This window comes from Tachysurus vachellii, chromosome 16 (assembly GCF_030014155.1).
Source record: "Tachysurus vachellii isolate PV-2020 chromosome 16, HZAU_Pvac_v1, whole genome shotgun sequence".
Taxonomy (NCBI): Eukaryota; Metazoa; Chordata; class Actinopteri; order Siluriformes; family Bagridae; genus Tachysurus; species Tachysurus vachellii.
The window spans coordinates 23010362-23034508 of record NC_083475.1 but is presented as its reverse complement, the minus strand read 5'-3'; the positions used below and the strand labels follow the sequence as shown (position 1 = coordinate 23034508).

Here is a 24147-nt window from a genome sequence, read left to right as displayed (position 1 = left end):
AAATCTGCAAATGCTGTGAAGATGTTTCAAATCAATTTACCAGAAAAACAAAAACTGATGACCCCAGATGTGCAGAACAATTTTCGTGCAGTCAAAAGTGTCACTGACTGTGACAGTGACAGCTGTCCCACTAAACTCAAAGTGATTGGTCTGAGTGCAACTCTTAGCACTGACAGAGCAGGAGAGAGGAAGGAAGACGTCACATGGATGTCACTTCCGGTGTTTGAATTGTTTGCATGATTATGCTTGTGTGTCATTCATTCATTCATCTTCTACCGCTTATCCGAACTACCTCGGGTCACGGGGAGCCTGTGCCTATCTCAGGCGTCATTGGGCATCAAGGCAGGATACACCCTGGACAGAGTGCCAACCCATCGCAGGGCACACACACACACTCATTCACTCACGCAATCACACACTAGGGACAATTTTCCAGAGATGCCAATCAACCTACCATGCATGTCTTTGGACCGGGGGAGGAAACCGGAGTACCCGGAGGAAACCCCCAAGACACGGGGAGAACATGCAAACTCCACACACACAAGGTGGAGGCGGGAATCGAACCCCGACCCTGGAGGTGTGAGGCGAACGTGCTAACCACTAAGCCACCATGCCCCCCTGCTTGTGTGTCATTTTTGCCATTTTTGCTTGTTTGTTTATCAGCAATCGTATTGTTCTTCCCTTCAGCTATGATAAAGACCCATTTCTTTTCATTATTTGCCTGGGTTACGTATGTATGTGTGGGCGGAGCTATCAATACAGGGGTGGGACCCATTTGGGTTAGGGGCGTGTTTGTTTTGGTGATTTCAAATGTCGACATTTTCTTTCAAAAATCGGAGACCCAACCTTTAAATGAATGGTTACAGTAATGGTGTGAGGCTCAGAATTTACTCATTATTGATAACTGGAATGTTTTCTGGGAGCGTCCTAGGCTGTTCCATGCTGATGGCCTGCACCCCAGCAGAGTTGGAGCGGAGACCAGAAAAATGGGAAAGAAACAAAAACAGTTCCTAAAGTTTGGACTCCTGAACATTAGATCACCCAAAGCTCTTATTGTAAATGAAATCATCTCAGACAAACAGCCTTACTGCACTCTGTCTTATTGAAACATGGATTAAACCAAATGACTACATCGGTCTAAATGAGTCTCTACACCATCAGGATATATCTATAAGCATGAGCCTTGTCAGACCGGTGGTGGAGGTGGTGTTGTCACTATCTTTAGTGATTTCCTTACTGTTACTCAGAGAACACGGTATAGATTTAGTTCTGCTGAAGTGATTGTTCTTAATGTTACACTATTGCACATGCACACAAAAAAATCCCTGATGTCTCTTGCTGTAGCGACCATGTACAGACCCCCAGGGCCCTAAACTGATTTTCTTAGAGAGTTTGCAGATTTTCTTTCAGACCTATTGGTTAACTTTGATAAAGCGTTAATTGTAGGAGACTTTAACGTTCATGTTGACGACACAAACGAAGCTTTATGACTCACATTTATGGACCTACTAAACTCATTTGGGCTTAAACAAAACATCACTAGAGCAACTCATTGTTTAATCACACACTATATAGATATCATACCTCAAAGTGATGACATCACAGACCATTACCTCATAATGTACACACTACCTGTAGAACAGACTAACTGTGTCTCACCACGTTATCGACTCAGTAGAACTATTATTCTGACCACTAAAGACAGATTCACAAATAACCTGCCTGATCTGTCTGGACTTCTTACTGTACCCTTAAACACAAACCATCTAGATGTAATGACTAACAGCATAGACACTATATTCACTAACACATTAGACACTGTTGTCCCATCAGATTACAGAAGGTTAGAGATAAAACACCTGCACTGTGGTATAATAGTCATACTCACACCCTCAAGAGAGAAACAACCTGTAACCTCGAGCCAAAGTGGAGAAAAACTAAATTAGAGGTTTTTAGTATTGTGTATAAGGACAGTATGTCCAGCTATAGACAGGCTCTAAAAGCTGCTATGGCTCTGAGCACTTGAGCAAACTCATAGAAAATAACCAGAACAATCCCAGGTTTTTATTTAACACAGTGACTAGATTAACACAAACCCAGAGATCTGAACACACTTTTCCATCACAGTTCAGTAGTGAGGACTTTATGAGATTCTTCACTGATAAAATTAAAAGCATCATGAACAAAATAGTTGATGTTGAACCCATGAGAGCACCTTGTGACCCAGTGTCACCTAAAGCTCTACACTCACAACTACAGTGCTTCACAAGTACAGGATAGGAAGAGTTACATAAACTTATTACTACAGCTACATCAACAACTTGTTCACGAGACCACATTCCAACTAAATTACTGAAATAAGTGTTACATAAAGCTGGTGAGCCTCTTCTTTATATTATTAACTCCGCTATCTTTAGGTTACGTCCCTAAATCCTTCAAGTTGGCAGTTATTAAGCCCCTCATTAAGAAACCTAATTTAGATCCTAATGAACTATTAAATTACAGACTTATTTCACATCTTCTGTTTATGTCTAAAATACTAGAAAAGTTTGTGTCTGTTCAACTGAGCTCCTTCTTACAGGAGAACAATATCTTTGAAGAGTTTCAGTCAGGTTTCAGACCCCATCATAGCACAGAAACTGCACTTGTTAAAGTCACAAATGACTTGTTCTTAGCTTCGGACAAAGACTGTATGTCACTACTAGTTCTACTTGACCTTAGTGCTGCATTCGACACTGACACTATAGATCACAACATTCTCTTAGATCGCTTACAAAATTACACAGGTATTCATGGTCAAGCTTTAAGTTGGTTTAGATCACAAATCTGGTCGTGAGAGCCTGAATGCTTCGGTACGTTTTTGCAGACGGCAGGAGGGTGAAGCGTGTGTGAGGGGTGTGTGGGGTGAAGAGAGTGTGTGAGGGGTGTGTGAGGTCATCCACAATGCTGTTGGCTTTGCGAATTCAAGATTCAAAGTGTTTATTGTCATATGCACAGACAGAAAGCATGTTTCCCTGCACAATGAAATTCTTACTTTGCTGTCCACACTAAATGTCATACAGTAAAGTCAAATAAAATAGAATAAAAAATAAATATAAATAACTAAAAATAAGAGCAAGAAAAATAAGAGCAATAAAGGCAATAAAGGTGAGGTACAGTTCTTAATAAAGGCAATAAAGTGAGGTAGTGCAGTTCTGAAAAATGAATGGGCAAAAATGTAATTCAATGTAAACAGTTATGTCCATGGTTGCAAACTCCTGTCAGCTGTTTAGGAGTCTAATGGCAGAGGGGAAGAAAGAGTTCTTCAGTCTTGAGGTCCTGCATTTCACACTTCTGTACCTCTGTCCTGAGGGTAGAAGTGTGAACAGTCCGTGCTGGGGTGGAAGGAGTCTTTGAGGATAGAAGCTACTCTCCTGTGGACTCTGTGGTGGTAGATGCTCTGCAGAGAGGGCAGTGGAGTCCTGATGATCTTCTGCGCAGTCTTCACCACTCTCTGCAGGCATTTGCGGTCCATGACAGTAGTGCTGCCGTACCACACAGTGATGCAGTTGGTCAGGACACTCTCAATGACGCCGCTGTAGAAGTTGCTGAGGATCTTAGACGACATGCCGAACTTCCTCAGCCTCCTCAGAAAATACAGCCGCTGTTGGGCCTTCTTGACCAGCTGCGTGACGTGAGGTGTCCAAGTGAGGTCCTCACTGACGTGGACACCCAGGTATATAAAGTTGCTCACCCTCCACTTCTCATGTCCACTATCATTTCCTTCGTTTGTCCGTGGTGAGGGTGAGGTTGTTGTCTCCGCACCATGACACCAGACTGGCCATCTCCCTCCTGTAGGCTGCCTCGTCGCTGCCAACGATGCGTCCTATCACTGCAGTGTCGTCCGCAAACTTCAGGATGATGTTGTCCTTGTGGGAGGCGACACAGTCGTAGGTGAACAGGGTGTAGAGGATGGGGCTGAGTACACAACCCTGTGGAGTGCCAATGTTTGTGATGATACTGGCTGAAGTCCTATTACCAATCCTGACAGACTGAGCTCTGACAGTCTGGAAGTCTAGGAGCAAGTCACAGAGGGTGGGGTGCAGACCAAGTGCGGACAGTTTGTGAGTAAGTTTGTAGGGGATGACCGTGTTGAAGGTGGAGCTGTAGTCAATGAAGAGTATCCTTAGGTATGAGTCCTTATTTTCCAGATGAGAGAGGGAATAGTGGATGGCAGCAGCAATGGCATCCAAGGTGGACCTGTTGGGCCGGTAGGCATACTGCAGGGGGTCAATAGTGTTAGGTATGCTGCTCTGAATGTGGGCCAGCACCACTATCTCGAAACACTTCATGATGATTGGTGTGCCATTGGGCTGTAGTCATTCAGGCAGGTGGGTGGGCTCTTCTTAGGCAGGGGATGATGGTCGTGGTCTTAAAGCACGAAGAAACGGTGCACTGGCTGAGGGAGATGAAGCGTGTGGTGTAAGTATCCATGATAGAGGGAAGAGAGTCTCCAATAATCTTCTCAGCTGTCCTCACTATCCACTGCAGGGTCTTGTGATCCAAGATTGTGCAGTTCCCAAACCAGAGAGTGATGCAGCTGCTCAGAATGCTCTCAATGGTCCCTCTGTAAAAAGTAGTCAGGATGGGGGGAGGGAGATGTGCCTTTCTCAGCCTTCTTACTAGTATTAGTAGAGATGCTGCTGGGCTTTGTTGGTGATGGAGCTGGTGTTGAGTGACCAGGAGAAGTTCTCCACTAGATGAACACCAAGAATTTTGGTGCTCTTGATGATCTCTACAGATGATCTGTCGATTTTCAGCAGATAGTGGTCGCTCTGTGCTCTTCTGAAGTCAACAACCATCTTATTAGTTTTATCAACATTCAGAGACAGGTTGTTGGCTCTACACCAGGTAGTTAGCTGTTACACCTCCTCCCTGTATGCTGACTATGTGTATTTTTGCCATGTGCATTGGAATCTCTTCTTTCTAAAGACACCAAAATCAAAAAAGGCCCCAAAAATATTTCTTTTCTACCATCCCAATAAAAACAGTTCATGTAGATACCTAGGCTCAGCTTGGTCCATGAAGATTCAAGCTGGGGGGCGGCTACATCAGCAGAAACTTGACTGATTCCCGAGACTTTTCTATTGGCAACAGCCTTGGAACGAACCTGCTGACTTAACCCCTAGGGGACCCAACCCAGTAGAAACTTGATGGCTTCTCGAAGGAGGCTCTCTGGTCTTCTGGTTTAGATAAAAAAAGGGAATGGACTGAGCATCTCTGATACCAAGCTGTGTTAAAGAAGAGGTGCTTGGCTAGTACCGCCGTGCTTCCCGGATGGATAGGTTGCAGCCGCCGGACCCATTTGCAGACCCAAGGTAAGTATTCGGCCTCCCTGGGTCTACTAGGACAGCGCTGGACCTGTTTTCAGACCGTGTCCGCAGACCGGGAAACCTTGCAATGTTAACAAAGAGTCACCCTGGACAGGACAAGGTAAGTATTCAGCCTCCCTGGGTCCACTAGGACAGCACACAGGGTGGTGGTCTGAGAAGTCTTCTACTGGTGAATAGCACCAATCACACAACAGCCCATTATGCACCACACCATACCACTCACACCATATTGGCTTAAAATTTTCCTCATAACATTCTAAATTTCTTAGAAATTGAGTTAGCAGCTGGACAGAAAAAATACTCAAGTAATAATAACAATAGTAGTAACACAATCATAGTGGTAGCAATAATAACAACAAATAGGAAAAACTAAAATAGGAAAGGGAAAACTAGCAAAATTCTAAAGGAACTAAACAAATAGGTTACAAAACCCTAAATCCAAACATACTCAAAAACATCAACTTCAAGCCCAGCCTAATCACCAAAACAAATGGTGGGAAGGATGAGTAGGTGAGCAGTAATATGCCCAGTCAGGCATAGGGAGTTGATCTGCTCAGTCCTCTCTACCACTCTGCTCTTCTTCACCTCCACTCTACCTCTCCACTAGCACTCTCATCTTTTAGGAGCAAATGGTAGACAATAAATAAATTAATAAATAGATAAATAAACAAATAGATAAAATAGGTAAATAATTCAATAAATCAATCAATACAGAGTAGATACATAGTTTTAGAAATAATAAACTTCTGATTGGACATGGGACACAAGCCGAGGCTTGGGTCTGATTTTACCCCCGCATTGCTGACACCTTACCCTTTTAACTTTATTTTTGACCCCTACACCTTTCCCTTTTCCTAAACTTAACCTTTAACCTTAATTTTGCCCCCCCTTTTCTTTTTCTTTTTCTTTTTCTTTTTTTCTCGTTTTCCCTCCCACCTACCTCTCCCCCTGAAAATTACCCAACATTTCTATCCATCACTTACATGCAATCCGGTCCTCTTTAAATACTTACCTCTAATCCAGCCAGACATCCAATTTCATTCCATCCAAAGGGGATCTTGAAGACCTGTAATGAAAAGAAAATAAATATAATGAGAGCACGAGAAATAAACATCCAAATAGGGAGAAAATAGTCTCTTGGATGGGCCCGTGCACAGAAAATCCACCTTGGATATTTTGTTAAAAAAATGTTTCAAAAACTAACCCTAACCCCTGGATGTGCCCGTGCCCAAAAAATCCAATTTGGATATTATTTAAACCAATTTTCTTAAAACCTAACCCTAACCAGTTTTTAACCAATTCCAACCATTTAAATGGTGGTTAAAAGGTTCTAGACCTATAATTTAAATAACAGCGCGCCATGGAATCATGGGAAGTCATTTTTGGAGTACATTTTAACTAATAACTCCAGAACGACAAAAGATAGAGAAAAAGCGTTTTTGCTATGTGTTAGTCATAACCTACTGTATAAATTACAATATAAAATGAAAATTCACCCTCAGGGAGAAAATTAGACCGATTAAGGACCTGGGCTGACCTCCTACTGAAAAAACTTAACTTGGCTGGGAATTATGCTGTTGTTTTGATAGATTTTTCCAAGAGGGCTGCCCAGTAGAAGCTTGTTGACCTGATTCAAGGTCATCCACTGGGATTGGTGGGTTCCACACACTTTGTGGTGTGCAGCACTCTGCCCAAGTGGTCATGGAAACCCGGCAGTGTTAACAAAAGGGCCACTGGCAGAGAGGTGAGTCACCTGTCTTCACCTTGTTTAAATATGTTGATAATGTTATTGTATGATGGTTCAGGTGTGATAGGAGTAATGTGCAGCTCTAACACCATTATTGTAAATAAGACAATAATCATTTAAATAAGTAAGACAATCATTTATTTGAACAAACAAATAAATAGGACTTCAGGAGGAACAATGCGGGTTTCGTCCCGGTCGTGGAACACTTGACCATCTCTATACCCTCGCCAGGTTGCTGGAGGGTTCATGGGAGTTTGCCCAACCAGTCCACATGTGCTTTGTGGATCTGGAGAAGGCATTCGACTGTGTCCCTCGTGGTGACCTGTGGGGGGTGCTCTGGGAGTATGGGGTCCGGGGCCCTCTGCTAAGGGCTGTCCGGTCCCTATATGACCGGAGCAGGAGTTTGGTTCGCATCGCCGGCAGTAAGTCAGACTTGTTCCCGGTGCATGTTGGACTCCGGCAGGGCTGCCCTTTGTCACCGGTCCTGTTCATTATCTATATGGACAGGATTTCTAGGCGCAGTCGGGGGCCGGAGGGAGTCCGGTTTGGGGACCACAGGATTTCGTCTATGCTTTTTGCAGATGATGTTGTCCTGTTGGCTTCCTCAAATCAGGACCTTCAGCGTGCACTGGGACGGTTTGCAGCCGAGTGTGAAGCGGCGGGGATGAGAATCAGCACCTCCAAGTCCGAGGCTATGGTTCTCAACCGGAAAAGGGTGGCTTGCCCCCTTCAGGTTGGTGGGGAGCTCCTGCCTCAGGTGGAGGAGTTTAAGTATCTTGGGGTCTTGTTCACGAGTGAGGGAAGGATGGAGCGGGAGATCGACAGGCGGATCGGTGCATCTTCTGCAGTGATGCGGTCGATGTACCGGTCTGTTGTGGTGAAGAAAGAACTGAGCCGCAAGGCGAAGCTCTCTATTTACCAGTCGATCTACGTTCCTACCCTCACCTATGGTCATGAGCTTTGGGTCATGACCGAAAGGACAAGATGCCGGATACAGGCGGCCGAAATGAGTTTCCTCCGCAGGGTGGCTGGGCGCTCCCTTAGAGACAAGGTGAGGAGCTCGGTCACCCGGGAGGAGCTCAGAGTAGAGCCGCTGCTCCTCCACATCGAGAGGAGTCAGCTAAGGTGGCTCGGGCATCTGTTTCGGATGCCTCCTGGACGCCTCCCTGGGGAGGTGTTCCGGGCATGTCCAAACGGGAGGAGGCCCCGGGGAAGACCTAGGACACGCTGGAGGGACTATGTCTCTCGGCTGGCCTGGGAACGCCTCGGTATTCCCCCGGAAGAGCTGGAGGGAGTGTCTGGGGAGAAGGAGGTCTGGGCGTCCCTGCTTAGACTGCTGCCCCCGCGACCCGGCCCCAGATAAGCGGTAGAAAATGGATGGATGGATGGATGAATAAATAGGACTTTAAATATGATCATTTATCTTAATAAATACATTAACAGGATTTTCTTTAAAAAAAAAAAAAAAAAAGATAATTTATCTTACTAAATAAATAAATTGTTTATCCAATTGGCTATGGGACACGAGCCGAGGAGTGATCGCCCTACGGCTAGCCGCCATGGATGAGGGTGTATAGTAATGAAAGGCTGAAACACCCTGTGATTCTATGGTTTACTACTGATGACGTGTCTCACTATTTAGGATTTCGTTGGGCTAAAGAGGGCTTTAATTTTAGTCTGTACCCTTAGCCCTAAATAGGATTTAGTGCGTTTTCCATTCCTGAACCCTAAACATAACCGCAGGTTTCCATTTTTTCTAAAAACCCACTCCTAAATTCCAATCCTAAACATAACCGTGTTTCTAGCCCTAATGTTTAGAACCTTAAACCTAACCGATAGCCTGAACCTTAGTTTTTAGAATCCTAAACCTAATTCTAAACCCTAAATATAACCTTGGGCATTGTCTGAGATCGGAACCCTAATTTAGACTGACCTACCTCGAACTCTAAATTTTAATAAAAAATTAATTAGTGCTCATAAAGGGATTTTACCCTAGCCTAAAGAGCGTTTTAAGCTCCTAACTCTAAATAAGAGATGTTTTTTTGTTCGCCATGGTGGTGGACACCGGATCCAGGAGAGAGCTGTTCCTTTAACACCAACATGTTCTAGCATATCAAGTAAAATAACATGGTCAATGGTATCAAAAGCTGCACTAAGATCAATTAACCTGGAGAAGCAGATCTGGAGGGTTTATGGGCATATAGCTTCGGTGTCCAATCTTATCCGGAAAGGGCCGGTGTGACAGAGAGAGTGGGTGTGGGGGCAGGTTTTCATTCCAACCAAGCAGAAGCCACACCAGAGTCTATACTAAAAGCCAAGAACAACTGATTAAACAGATGGAATCAGGTGTGGCTTCTGCTTGGTTGGAATGAAAACCTGCACCCACACCTGCCCTTTGTGGATAAGTTTGGACACCGCTGGCATAGTGTTTGGTGAACTGGGATGTCTGGATGTTGTCTATGATATTGTATATAATATTTTAAATGAATATTTTTAAATCAATTTTAAATATTCATTTTATTTAATTTTACTCCTTATTTTTATACTTCTGTAAAGCTGCTTTGAGACAATGTGAATTGTTAAAAGTGCTATACAAATAAATTGAAATTGAAAATTAACCTCAATAAAATAAATAATAATTATCTTAATATAGACACCCACCCAGGCACACTATTAGTTGGGGTCTTATTTATGAGCACATGCTGTAGTGATTGGTGTGAATGACCTGGGTGGTCTGTGCTCTATAGGCAGCCGAACAGAAAGGAAGTAACACATATATACCCTAAATAAACATAATATAGCTCATTTTATTCTGCTTACACTGAGGATTCAGTCACTGTTATTGTGAGAAACATAAAACAGCAGTTTGTTTCTTTTAATTTAAATTTCTTTTTTATTAAAGCCAGTAAAATGAAGTCATGCTGAAGAGCTTAAGGTGATTTTAGACACAATGGAGGAAATGACAAGGACGATATATTCATTATGGGAACTTTGCCTTTACACACACACACACACACACACACACACACACTCGCTCGCTCTCTACAGTAACTGATATTTTGTTCTAGGTTTTTTTTTATATCCAGTGGGAAAAAAATGTCCAGCAAAAAATAGCAAAACAAAATTTGATTATTTATATGAAACATTTAAATACATCAAATACAATGCTGAGGGCTGATGTGCACACCAGCACACACACACACACTCTCTCAAACATGCACACACAGTGTTTGAAATGTAAACCATTACAAAAAATAAGGGACGTGTAAATACTGAACATTCACTGTACAGAGTTTAGTGTGACCTTCGCTCATGCAGCAAGACGCCTTCTCTCTCTCACACACACACACACACACACACACAGCGTATATTACAGGCTTTAAACATTAAGGTAAAAAATGAAGGAACAGCTTTAACTAACACTGACAATAACAAAAGAATTTAAAAAAAATCTCACAGACAGAAATTCGGCCGTATTTACACATTTTACATTAGAGTCCAAGATCAAACAGGAAATAGAGGAATGTTACCAAGGCAACAGCTCTATCTGAAGATCACCAGTTAACAATGAGCAAAATGCATCAGTGCAGGAAAGAGTGGGCGGAGCCTCATCACAGTTCCTCATGATAACTGAATTTAAAACAGATTTTAAACAGTGAACATGAAAACGTCACTCACTCACTCATACACACACACTCACACACACACACTCACTCATACACACATACACACACATATACATACACTCACTCATACAGTGCATGTATGTATGAGTGAGTGTCACTCATACACTCTCACACACACACACTCACGCATACACACACACACTCACTCACTCATACACACACACTCACACACACACACTCACTCATACACACACACACACACATACATACACTCACTCATACAGTGCATGTATGTATGAGTGAGTGTCACTCATACACTCTCACACACACTCACTCACTCATACACACACTCACACACACACACTCACTCATACACACACACACACACACACTCACTCATACAGTGTATGTATGTATGTATGAGTGAGTGTATGAGTGAGTGTCACTCATACACTCATACACACACACACACACACTCACTCATACACACACACACTCACTCATACACACACTCACTCACTCATACACACACACACACACACACACACACTCATACAGTGTATGCATGTATGAGTGAGTGTATGAGTGATTGTCACTCATACACTCACACACACTCACTCATACACATACACACTCACTCATACATACACACTCATACATACACACTCATACATACACACTCATACATACACCCTTTGAAACAGACAATAAAACAGACGAGACAGCAGTTATTAAATAGGGTTAAAATAAATATGGTCACATTATGAAGAAAACCACCTCACTGTGGCGCTCAATAATAACACACTTATGTCCATCATATTGACAATAACATCAGTCACTCAGACCTCCTCTGGGTGGCTTGTGGAGTAAGTGATCAGCTCTGTACCATGTGGGTTTCAGTGAGCTGCAGAGCTACTCAGCCCTTTCCTATGTTACAGCCAATCACTGGGCTGTTTAATGTATGCACTCAAATGAAATAATGGAGATGGGACTGAGAAAAAGACATCAAAAAGAACATCACACACATTCTCACACACACATTCTCACACACACATTCACACACATTCACCCAAACATAAAGTACTAAAACGTCACTGATGAAATGACCCGAGACAGAAATGGCCTAATTAAGCAGTAAAACTGTTCCATTGGTGTGTGTCCTGTCGTCTCTTGAAGCAGTCCCAGCAGAAGTGAGGTGTTGTTCCCTTTGCACACACTGACGCCCTCACATACTCATTCACTAACACACTGTGTTCATGTGTGTGTGTTACACAAGCTGGTAGCCCGAGCCGGACGTCTGATCGTAGTCGATTGTGTACTGAGTGGTCCAGTCGACAAGCGTCGGCCTCAGAAGCCCACAGCAGCGCAGCTCGAAGAAATCAATCAGGTTCCTCACACAGCCATGACTGCAACACAGCACACACACGCATAGACACACACGCATAGACACACACGCATAGACACACACGCATAGACACACACGCATAGACACACACGCATAGACACACACGCATAGACACACACGCATAGACACACACGCATAGACACACACGCATAGACACACACGCACACACAGACGCACACACAGACGCACACACAGACGCACACACACACGCATACACACAGACACACGCGCGCGCACACAACACACACACGCATAGAAACACACGCATAGACACACACGCACAGACACTGCATTAGTGAAGGCAGAGGAGGGGAGGAGCCAAAGTAAGTCTTTAGCATACAGTATAATTGCAGAATGACTGGTTGAGACCTGACTGCTAGTCCTGTGTGTTATTAATGCTACGTTACTCACTTAAAAGGGCTCTCGATGGATGTCGCTGTGACTTTAAAGTGTTTGTAGCGTCTCGCATTCATCCGCTCATTAGTGGTGATCCCAATTCCAGCAATCTAAAACCACACACACACACACATTAAGGTCCCTGCTTATCCTGTTGAATGTGAAATTATTTATTAACCAGAGAAGAAGTGAAGACAGATGGGTCAGATCATCTACATGCATAGATCTGTTCATGTCAAGTTCACCTTTAATCTTGTGTATGAAACTGAAGTGTATGACGAGTGTGTGTGATGAACATGAATTAAAATGTGATACACGTGTGAGAAATGATGTACACGGGTGAGGTGGGTGTGGCATGGACCTAATGGGGAATAGTTGGTCAGGGAGTTGACACTGAATTTATTTATTTATTTTTAATTGATGTGTATTCTGACCTGGTAAAGCTGACACATGATGAGCACCGAGACCCACATAAAGTGGAACACACTGTTTAAGAACATCCAGAACATCCAAGGAGAGCAGGAAGAAATCTGAGTGATAAATACCCACAATCCATCTGTGCTGTAACTGCTGGAGCAGTGCAGCCTCCAGTCTGAGGAACAGCAACAAGCAGCATGAGCGTGCATATACATAAACATTTACACAAGGGGTTCAACAAAAAAAAGTAAAAGGTTCAGGAACTGCAACCATTTTTATGCAGTCCCCCATTTTCAGGGGCTCAAATGTAATCGGACAAATGAATACAACCATAAATAAAATGTTCATTTTTAATATTTTGTTAAATCCTTTGCAGGTAATGACTGCCTGAAGTCTGGAGCCCATGGACATCACCAGAGACCACCAGGTTTCCTCCTTTCTGATGCTTTGCCAGGCCTTAACTGCAGCATCTTCAGCTGGCGTTTGCAGTATATTTTGGATCATTGTCCTACTGTGCTGTGAAATGCCGTCCAATCAACTTTGCTGCATTTGTCTTAATCTGGGCAGACAGTATATTATTATATACACTTCAGACTTCATCCAGCTGCTTCTGTCTTCTGTCACATCACCAATAAACACCAGTGACCCAGTGCCACTGGAAGCCATGCATGCCATTACACTGCCTCCACTACGTTTTACAGATGACGTTGTATGCTTTGGATCATGAGCTGTTCCAAGCCTTCTCCATACTTTTCTCTTCCTGTCATTCTGGTAAAGGTTGAGCTTAGTTTCTTCCGTCCGGAGAACACTTTTCCAGAACTGGTCAGGTTTTTTTTTTAGATGTTTTTTTGGCAAAGTCTAATCTGGCCTTTCTATTCTTGAGACTTATGAATGGTTTGCACCTTGTGGTGAACCCTCTGTATTTGCTCTCGTGAAGTCTCTTGATTGTAGACTTTGACAATGACACGCCTACCTCATGTCTTCTGTGCACAGCCAGGCCTTATGTTGCTGAGCTCATTGTATTCTTTTTTCTCAGAATGTACCAAACTGTTGATCTGGCCACTGCTAATGTTCCTGCTATATCTCTGATGGATTTGTTTTGTTTTTGATGAAGGAATAACCTACACCAGTCCATGAAACAGCTTTTGATTCAATTGTCCAATTACCTTTGGTCCCTGTGTGGGGAGGGGGGGTGGTTGTTACTCTCAAGAGCTGTAATTCCTAAACCCTTCCACCAATTTAGATTGATGGAAAAATTAAAAGCTGAGAGACTGCACTTTCAGCCCACTGTACCTGTACAACTATAGCTTGAATGTGTTTTGGTAAAAAATAAAAAAAAATAAAAAAAAAAACTGTCCACTCAAAATAACTCAGCACACAGACAATAATGTCTAAACCACTGGACACAAATGTGAGTACACCCCTAAGAAAAATGTCCAAATTGGCCCAATTAGCCATTTTCTCTCCCCGGTGTCATGTGACTCGTCATGGTCAGCATCATATCCAGAGGTTGTGTTTGGGAAATAAACGTATGAATGCTGTCAGCATTGCTGCAGAGGTTAAAGGGGTGGGGGTGGGGGGTGTTGAGTCTGTCAGAGCTCAGACCAAACACCACACACATCAAACTGGTCTGCATGGCTGTCGTCCCAAAAGGAAGCCTCTTCTAATGATGATGCACAAGAAATCCCACAAACAATCCTAAGGACGGGGATTACTGGAACCATGTCCTGTGTCTGATGAGACCAAGATAAACTTATTTAGGTCAGATGGTGTGGAGCGTCTGTGGTGGCAACCAGGTGAGGAGAACAAAGACAAGTGTGTCTTTCCTACAGTCAAGCCTGGTGGTTGGAGTGTCATGGTCTGGGGCTGCATGATTGCTACTAGTGAAGCAGAGCATGATCCCCTCCCTTCTGAGACTGGGCCACAGGGCAGTATTCCAACATGATAACAACCCCAAACACACGTCCAAGATGACCACTGCCTTGCTAAAGAAGCTGAGGGTAAAGACATAAACCCTATTGAGCATCTGTGTGACATCCTCAAACAGAAGGTGGAGCAGCGCAAGGTCTCTAACATCCACCAGCTGTGTGATGTCCTCATGGAGGAGTGGAAGAGGACTCCAGTGGGAACCTGTGAGGCTCTGGTGAACTCCATGTCCAAGAGGATTAAGGCCACACAAAATATTGACCCTTTGGGACCAATTTGGACATTTTCACTTAGGGGTGTACTCACTTTTGTGTCCACCGGGTTGTGTGTGTGTGTTGGACTCACAGCAGATGCAGCCGTATATCATCCAGCAGATCATACACAGCAGGAAGAAAAGATAGCCCATGAAGTAGCGGTGATTTCCACTTCCTGTATGATGGGAGATATCAAGCATTACCAGATTAGTCGCTTTCCTGAAACTAGGTCAAAAATCAGAAGGTCCAGGTTAGAGCCTGTAGCAAGATCTACAGGGTTCACTAAGGGTTAAAGTAGTTAGACAGCTTAAATGTTGTTAAGGTTTATTGTGTGGAGATAAGTTTATAATCCATGATGAATACATGATCAGTGTGTAACTCACCAACGCAGTTTCCCACCCAAGGACAATGGTGATCAAACTTGGCGATGCAGCGGTTACACACTGCACAGTGTTTAGACCTGATGGGTTTCCGTATCTACACACATCACCACCAGTGTTAATGACAGGAAGTGAGGTAGGTGTTTAAACGTGTAGCTACAGCGTAAAGGTACTCACTAAACACGTGCTGCAGAATATGCTGAGGTCCAAACTGCCTGATTCAGCCAGCTCCACTATGGTCTACACACAGAAATGTGTCTTCAATAAACAGACAGCAATGCAGTGTGTGTGTGTGTGTGTGTGTGTGTGTGTGTATATGTGTGTGTGTGTGTGTGTGTGTGTGTATGTGTGTGTGTATGTATATATGTGTGTGTGTGTGTGTATATATGTGTGTGTGTATGTGTGTGTATATGGGTGTACATGTGTGTGTGCGTGTGTGTGCATGTGTGTGTATGTGTATGTGTGTGTATATGTGTATGTGTGTGTGTGTGTATGTGTGTGTGAGAATGTGTGTGTATGTGTGTGTGTCAGAGAGAGAGTGAGAGAGAGAGCGAGAGAGTGAGAGAGTGAGAGAGAGAGAGAGAGAGAGAGAGAGAGAGAGAGAGAGAGACTGTGACCTTCTTCTTCTGCTCCTCCGTGGCTTTAATAATGCCTGGATCAGATTTCCAAGATTTGCCAAAGTTGTAGAAGAGAGCGAGGGTGGTGAGCAGAAAGGGCAGGTGGGTGGAGATGAAGGGAAGATGTTGGTGGTGTTAAGGAATGTAACGAAGATCAAGAGACATCAAAAACACATAGAATTCCAAGACAATAAGCTTTCCTTCATATAATCGTTTCACACAGATAATAAAAGACCACAGTAAAAGTGAGCTGATGTTATTACACTTTGTGTCACTGCAGGTTCTTATTAAACACAATGGGACTGTAGGATATCATTCCAGAACCAGTAGAACCAGGTAATGTACATCCAGAACTTTGTGGCCAAATAAATACCCAGAGGAAGAGTACTGTGCATGGAGTGATCAAAGAACGCTCTGTAAAGGGGGGGGACATAATTAAGAATATTAACCTAGAAATTGCTGTAAAATGACATTAAAAGTGCACATAATAAATCTTTGTTAATATTAATAATGTAAATATGGATCTAATACACATGTCTTACTTCGAGAGAAACTGTACTGTGATCCAAACTGCTGCGTACATCAGACCTTTAATGAGCCACGAGTCAACATCAAGATCAGCAATAAATCCCACCAACCAGATCACAACAAAAGGTGTGAACAACATCAGCTTTTGCCGGAAGTCCTACACACACACACACACACACACACAATCAATACACACAAGAAGAATTAAAATAAACTTGGTTACTTTAAATCATTATATGAACCTTATCCATTTTTAGCCGTTTGAGGTATGATGGTGCATCGTAGCCTTTCGCCTGTCGCGCCTCCTGTAAATGGTTTATCATCCACACGTTTTTCCTCTGTTTGGCCAAGTCCAGTGCTGTCTCTCCCTAACACACACACACACACACACACACACACACACACACACAGGTCAGGAGAACAATACTAATACAATCTGGCAGGTGCCTCACATTAAGTTAAATTGTACCTTTATGTTCTGTGAGTCAACATTAGCGTTAGCTTCCAGCAGCAGGCTGATTACAGTTGTGTTTCCTGCGAGAACTGCCCAGTGCAGTGCAGTGTTCTTATGGTACTTATCACCCAGATTCACCGAAACATTAAACGTCAACAACAAACGTGTTGGGTCCACACTAAAGACAAAAAATACTTGTCACTGTTCAAAAAGAGCATTAAAGTAGAAAAAACAAGCACGTCTGGATGAACACACGCACACACACACACACACACACTAGTGCACCTGTGTGTACGATACGCTGCCCACATCAGAGGAGTCATTCCATTCTGATCCATCATATCAACATCCTGTAAAGAGACAGAAAGTAAAGGTCTATTTAATGATGAGTTCAGTTCAGTTTTATTTGTGTAAAAACTCTTAGAAACCATGATGATGTATTTGGGCTGCAATTTCTTAGATTTTTTTCAAGGCTGCTTCTTAATATCACCTTAGAGAGTTTTTCCCTTGCTACCTTGCATATTTAAAATTTATGCCCAGAATGTAAATGTATCTGTAAAGCAGTTTTGTAAAGCATGTCCACTGTACTGAAATAAAACAGAACAATTTAGCTGGCATCTGATTTGCAAGAGCTTTTAACTTTAGGGCATAAACATACTGACCTCTAATGGTACTGCAGTAGAAGTACAGTTCAGGATAAGTAAAGTAACTGAATGAAAACCTGTGTGTGTGTGTGTGTGTGTGTGTGTGTGTGTATTACCTGTCCTTTGGCAATGAGATAAGCAACAATGGAGGTGTGGCCAAACTGAGCTGCTAGGTGGACACAGGTACAGCCCTCGCCATCAATCAAAGACGGATCTGCGCCCTGTTTCATCAGCTGAACCACCATAGACAGATGGCCCTGCCTACAAATACAGAGAACATACAATCAATGTTAGAACACAAAACATTACAACTGAATGAAGAATCTATTATGATGACTCACCTGGTAGCCCAGTGCAGTGGGGTGGAGTTCAGATCTCCTCCCAACTGGTCCACAATTGCGCCCTTCGATATGTAAAATCTGTTAATACATCACAAAGCATTACACACCAAGAACCTTTCATGTGCACACACGCGCGCACACGTGCACACACACACGCGCACACACACACGCGCACACGTGCACACAGACACAGACGCGCACACGTGCACACAGACGCGCACACGTGCACACAGACACAGACGCGCACACGTGCTCACAGACGCGCACACGTGCACACAGACACAGACGCGCACACGTGCACACAGACGCGCACACGTGCACACAGACACAGACGCGCACACGTGCACACAGACACAGACGCGCACACGTGCACACAGACACAGACGCGCACAACGTGCACACAGACGCGCACAACGTGCACACAGACGCGCACACGTGCACACAGACGCGCACACGTGCACACAGACGCGCACACGTGCACACAGACGCGCACACGTGCACACAGACGCGCACACGTGCACACAGACGCGCACACGTGCACACAGACGCGCACACGTGCACACAGACGCGCACACGTGCACACAGACGCGCACACGTGCACACAGACACAGACGCGCACACGTGCACACAGACGCGCACACGTGCACACAGACACACACACGTGCACACAGACACACGTGTGCACACAGACGTGCGAACACAGACATGCACACGTGTGCACACAGACGTGCACACAGACGTGCACACAGACGTGCACACAGACACATACAGATACAGGAATTGATGCACAGGAAATGAAGGACAGCGTACGACTCACTTCACCAAGTCAATGCGGTTGTTAATAGCAGCCCAGTGCAAGAGTGTAACGTTTTCTTTATCTGGCTGACGAACATCGTACCCTGCTTCTACCAGCTCACGACATCGCTCGAATATCCCGTACCTACACACACCACAGAGTGAAGGTAACAGTGTTTATTTCGCATGAATACCTCCTCTAAATAAAAGAAAGGAAGATGTTACGCTCACTGTGTGGCTTTAACGATGTCCCAGGTGCTATAATCATCCACATGATTCTTGCGGTTGATGTTTTCACTGTATCCGTGATTATAGTGACTCTGAGGCTTCAGCTCCTGGGGAGTAAAGGGGGAGAGAGGTGGGGAGGGGAAATGATAGAATATAAGTGAATGAGAGAGAGTGGAAGGAGAGCACAAGAGAGACACTTACAGAGAGTGAGATGAAGAGAAGGGGAAAGAAAAAAACTGCTGCTATTTTCGTCTGTCACAGTAAATGTTTTTAAAAACTGCTTTTGTTTTCTGTTTAAACACAGAAGAGCCCTCACAGTGGGGTGAAAGGGTGACGACTCAGCGGCACAAAGTTAACACTAAGGCTCACTCACAGGAGCTTTACCCCTCTCTGCCTCACATGTATAACAGGTTTGCTCTCCTCAGTGAAGCACTGCTGAGAAACAGCTCTGGTTATAGGAGACTCCATCATGTGACATTAGCTAAGGCTTTTAACGGGTTTACAGCATCACTTGTTAGGTGTATTCTGAGAGCCAGGGCACCGAACCTAGCAGGTACTCACATCACACACACTGAACACAACATGGCAGGTAATTTTAAGGTTCTAGACAAGCATATGTTCTCAGTGGTAGTTTTCTATGTGGGAGCTAACAATGTACACCATCATTCAGAGGTTAATAAGAGTAATATTGTAGTTGTGTAAGTAGAGTAGAGAGGGCGATGATGTAGTATCCTGTTGGTGCTGCTCTCATTTCTTGCAGCATAGCACATAGTATTAAAGCAGGTCTAGTTCTTCAGTGATAATCCAGGGCCAGGGAGCAAACAAGCAAGCTAATCTGACTGCTAATGTTGGTGTTCCACAAGGTTCTGTTTTAGGCCCATTGCTTTTCTCCCTATATATGCTACCCCTTGGTGCAATTACTCATAAACATGGTATTAACTTCCACTGTTATTCTGATGACACACAGCTATATGTTTCAGCTGTCAGATGTGAGTCAGCAGATTAATAAGACTGAAGATAGTGTGAAGGACATTAGACACTTACTAACTTCCTCCTGCTTAACTCTGACACACAGAAGTTCTTGTACCAGGACCACAGACAGCCAGAAGTAAGCTTTCTGATTACAGAGTAACTCTGGATGGTCTTTCTATTACATCATGTGCAGCAGTAAAAGACCTCGGTGTGATTATTGATACCGATCTAATAGCACAAGGGTAGCCTTATTTCATCTCAGAAATATTGCTAAGATAAGAAATATGATGTCATTACATGATGCAGAAACACTAGTTCATGCATTTATCTCAAATCAATTTTTATTTGTCACACACATACAGGGTACGACATGCAGTGACATGCTTTTTGCATCTGTCCAGTATTCAAGCATAAAAGTAATGCAATTAGGGATAAAAAAAATAAAACCAAAAGGAGGTAGATAAATTATAAAGTATCAATTAAAGTATAAACTATATAAAATGAAAATATGCAAATATGTGAAAACGAATGTATACATAAATGCATATGGTTTTAGTTATTGTCCTTAAAGTGTCCATGTGCAGTATGTATGGTGTGTATAAAGTGTCCATGTGCAGTCTGGTGTGTATAAAGTGTCCATGTACAGTATGTATGGTGTGTATAAAGTGTCCATGTACAGTATGTTGTGTATAAAGTGTCCATGTGCAGTCTGGTGTGTATAAAGTGTCCATGTACAGTATGGTGTGTATAAAGTGGTACTGTACAGTATGTTGTGTATAAAGTGTCCATGTACAGTATGGTGTGTATAAAGTGTCCATGTACAGTATGGTGTGTATAAAGTGTCTATGTGCAGTATGGTGTATATAAAGTGTCCATGTACAGTATGTTGTGTATAAAGTGTCCATGTACAGTATGGTGTGTATAAAGTGTCCATGTACAGTATGGTGTGTATAAAGTGTCCATGTACAGTATGGTGTGTATAAAGTGTCCATGTGCAGTATGGTGTGTATAAAGTGTCCATGTACAGTATGGTGTGTATAAAGTGTCCATGTACAGTATGGTGTGTATAAAGTGTCCATGTACAGTATGGTGTGTATAAAGTGTCCATGTACAGTATGGTGTGTATAAAGTGTCCATGTACAGTATGGTGTGTATAAAGTGTCCATGTACAGTATGGTGTGTATAAAGTGGCACTTTGCAAGTCGACAGTTAAAGTCTCATAGAGCAAAAAAAAGGTTGTGCAGATGGAGGGAGAGGTCCAGTACTAGATCCTGGGTGTTTCCTGGTTTAAACTCCTAATGGCCTGCGGGAAGAAGCTTCTCCTCATTCTCTCTGTGTTTGCTTTCAAGGAGCGGAAACGTTTCCCTAATCGTTCAGTGTGTGACGTGTGCGTGCCGCGTGTTGAGTGTGTGCCGTGTGCGTGCCGCGTGTTCAGTGTGTGCGTGCCGCGTGTTCAGTGTGTGCCGTGCGCGTGCCGCGTGTTCAGTGTGTACAGTGTACAGTGTGATGTGTGTGTGATGTGTGTACAGTGTGTGATGTGTGTACAGTGTGTGTGATGTGTGTACAGTGTACTGTGTGTGATTAGCATACAGTGTACAGTGTGTGATGTGCGTACAGTGTGATGTGTGTGTGATGTGTGGACAGTGTAACGTGTGTACAGTGTACAGTGTGACGTGTGTACAGTGTGACGTGTGTACAGTGTGTACAGTGTGATGTGTGTACAGTGTGTACAGTGTGATGTGTGTGTGATGTGTGTACAGTGTACAGTGTGATGTGTGTATATAGTGTGTGTGATGTGTGTACAGTGTGTGCAGTGTACAGTGTAGTGTGTGATGTGTGTACAGTGTGTGATGTGTGTACAGTGTGTGATGTGTGTACAGTGTGTGATGTGTGTACAGTGTGTGTGATGTGTGTACAGTGTGTACAGTGTGTGTACAGTGTGTACAGTGTGTACAGTGTGTGTGATGTGTCTACAGTGTGTGTGATGTGTCTACAGTGTGTGTGATGTGTGTGATGTGTGTACAGTGTGTGTGATGTGTGTACAGTGTGTGTGATGTGTGTACAGTGTACATTTTACAGTGTGTCCAGTGTGTGTGATGTCTGTACAGTGTGATGTGTGTACAGTGTGTGTGATGTGTGTACAGTGTACATTTTACAGTGTGTCCAGTGTGTGTGATGTGTGTACAGTGTGTGATGTGTGTACAGTGTAGTGTGTACAGTGTACATTGTGTATAGTGTACAGTGTGTGTGATGTGTGTACAGTGTGTACAGTGTGATGTGTGAACAGTGTACAGTGTGATGTGTGTACAGTGTAGTGTGTGATGTGTGTACAGTGTACAGTGTGATGTGTGTACAGTGTGATGTGTGTACAGTGTGTATGATGTGTGTACAGTGTAGTGTGTGTGATGTGTGTACAGTGTAGTGTGTGATGTGTGTACAGTGTACAGTGTGATGTGTGTACAGTGTGATGTGTGTACAGTGTGTGTGATGTGTGTACAGTGTAGTGTGTGTGATGTGTGTACAGTGTACAGTGTGATGTGTGTACAGTGTGTGTGATGTGTGTACAGTGTAGTGTGTGTGGTGTGTGTACAGTGTGTGTGATGTGTGTACAGTGATGTGTGTACAGTGTAATGTGTGTACAGTGTGTACAGTGTACAGTGTGATGTGTGTACAGTGTGATGTGTGTACAGTGTGATGTGTGTACAGTGTGTACAGTGTGGTGTGTGTACAGTGTGTGTGATGTGTGTACAGTGATGTGTGTACAGTGTGATGTGTGTACAGTGTGATGTGTGTACAGTGTGTACAGTGTGTGTGATGTGTGTACAGTGTACAGTGTGTGTGATGTGTGTACAGTGTATGATGTGTGTGATGTGTGTACAGTGTACGTGATGTGTGTACAGTGTGTGTGATGTGTGTACAGTGTACAGTGTGTACAGTGTGTGATGTGTGTACAGTGTGTGATGTGTGTACAGTGTGTGATGTGTGTACAGTGTGTACAGTGTGTGTGATGTGTGTACAGTGTGTGTGATGTGTGTACAGTGTGTGATGTGTGTACAGTGTGTACAGTGTGTGTGATGTGTGTACAGTGTGTGATGTGTGTACAGTGTATGTGATGTGTGTACAGTGTATGTGATGTGTGTACAGTGTGTATGATGTGTGTACAGTGTGTGATGTGTGTACAGTGTGTGATGTGTGTACAGTGTGTACAGTGTGTGTGATGTGTGTACAGTGTGTGATGTGTGTACAGTGTATGTGATGTGTGTACAGTGTATGATGTGTGTACAGTGTGTATGATGTGTGTACAGTGTGTATGATGTGTGTACAGTGTGTGATGTGTGTACAGTGTGTGATGTGTGTACAGTGTGTACAGTGTGTGTGATGTGTGTACAGTGTGTGATGTGTGTACAGTGTGTACAGTGTGTGTGATGTGTGTACAGTGTGTGATGTGTGTACAGTGTATGTGATGTGTGTACAGTGTATGATGTGTGTACAGTGTGTATGATGTGTGTACAGTGTGTATGATGTGTGTACAGTGTGTATGATGTGTGTACAGTGTGTACAGTGTACATTGTGTATAGTGTACAGTGTGTGATGTGTGTACAGTGTACAGTGTGTGTGATGTGTGTACAGAGTGATGTGTGTACAGAGTGATGTGTGTACAGTGTACAGTGTGATGTGTGTACAGAGTGATGTGTGTACAGTTGTACAGTGTGATGTGTGTACAGTGTGATGTGTGTACAGTGTGATGTGTGTACAGTGTGTACAGTGTGTGTGATGTGTGTACAGTGTGTGATGTGTGTACAGTGTACAGTGTATGTGATGTGTGTACAGTGTGTGTGATGTGTGTACAGAGTGATGTGTGTACAGTGTACAGTGTGATGTGTGTACAGAGTGATGTGTGTACAGTTGTACAGTGTGATGTGTGTACAGTGTGATGTGTGTACAGTGTGATGTGTGTACAGTGTGATGTGTGTACAGTGTGTACAGTGTGTGTGATGTGTGTACAGTGTGTGATGTGTGTACAGTGTACAGTGTATGTGATGTG

General features: G+C 43.5%; 1 protein-coding gene across 1 annotated transcript in view; it reads right to left on the bottom strand.

Annotated features, from left to right (window-relative positions):
• Positions 1-10585: 10585 nt before the first annotated feature.
• zdhhc17 (zinc finger DHHC-type palmitoyltransferase 17) overlaps positions 10586-24147 on the bottom strand; it is a 14874-nt gene continuing 1312 nt past the window's right edge. The window contains exons 2-17 of the mRNA XM_060889686.1: positions 19134-19237; positions 18925-19047; positions 18108-18185; positions 17883-18027; positions 17408-17472; positions 17138-17300; positions 16911-17036; positions 16683-16825; positions 16454-16554; positions 16141-16265; positions 15701-15763; positions 15527-15620; positions 15235-15318; positions 12981-13138; positions 12562-12656; positions 10586-12151 (exon numbers count right to left, since the gene is read on the bottom strand). Of these exons, the coding sequence (XP_060745669.1) occupies positions 12013-12151; positions 12562-12656; positions 12981-13138; positions 15235-15318; positions 15527-15620; positions 15701-15763; positions 16141-16265; positions 16454-16554; positions 16683-16825; positions 16911-17036; positions 17138-17300; positions 17408-17472; positions 17883-18027; positions 18108-18185; positions 18925-19047; positions 19134-19237 (1806 nt within the window). The 3' untranslated portion in view covers positions 10586-12012. The remainder of the gene's footprint in view (positions 12152-12561; positions 12657-12980; positions 13139-15234; positions 15319-15526; positions 15621-15700; positions 15764-16140; positions 16266-16453; positions 16555-16682; positions 16826-16910; positions 17037-17137; positions 17301-17407; positions 17473-17882; positions 18028-18107; positions 18186-18924; positions 19048-19133; positions 19238-24147) is intronic.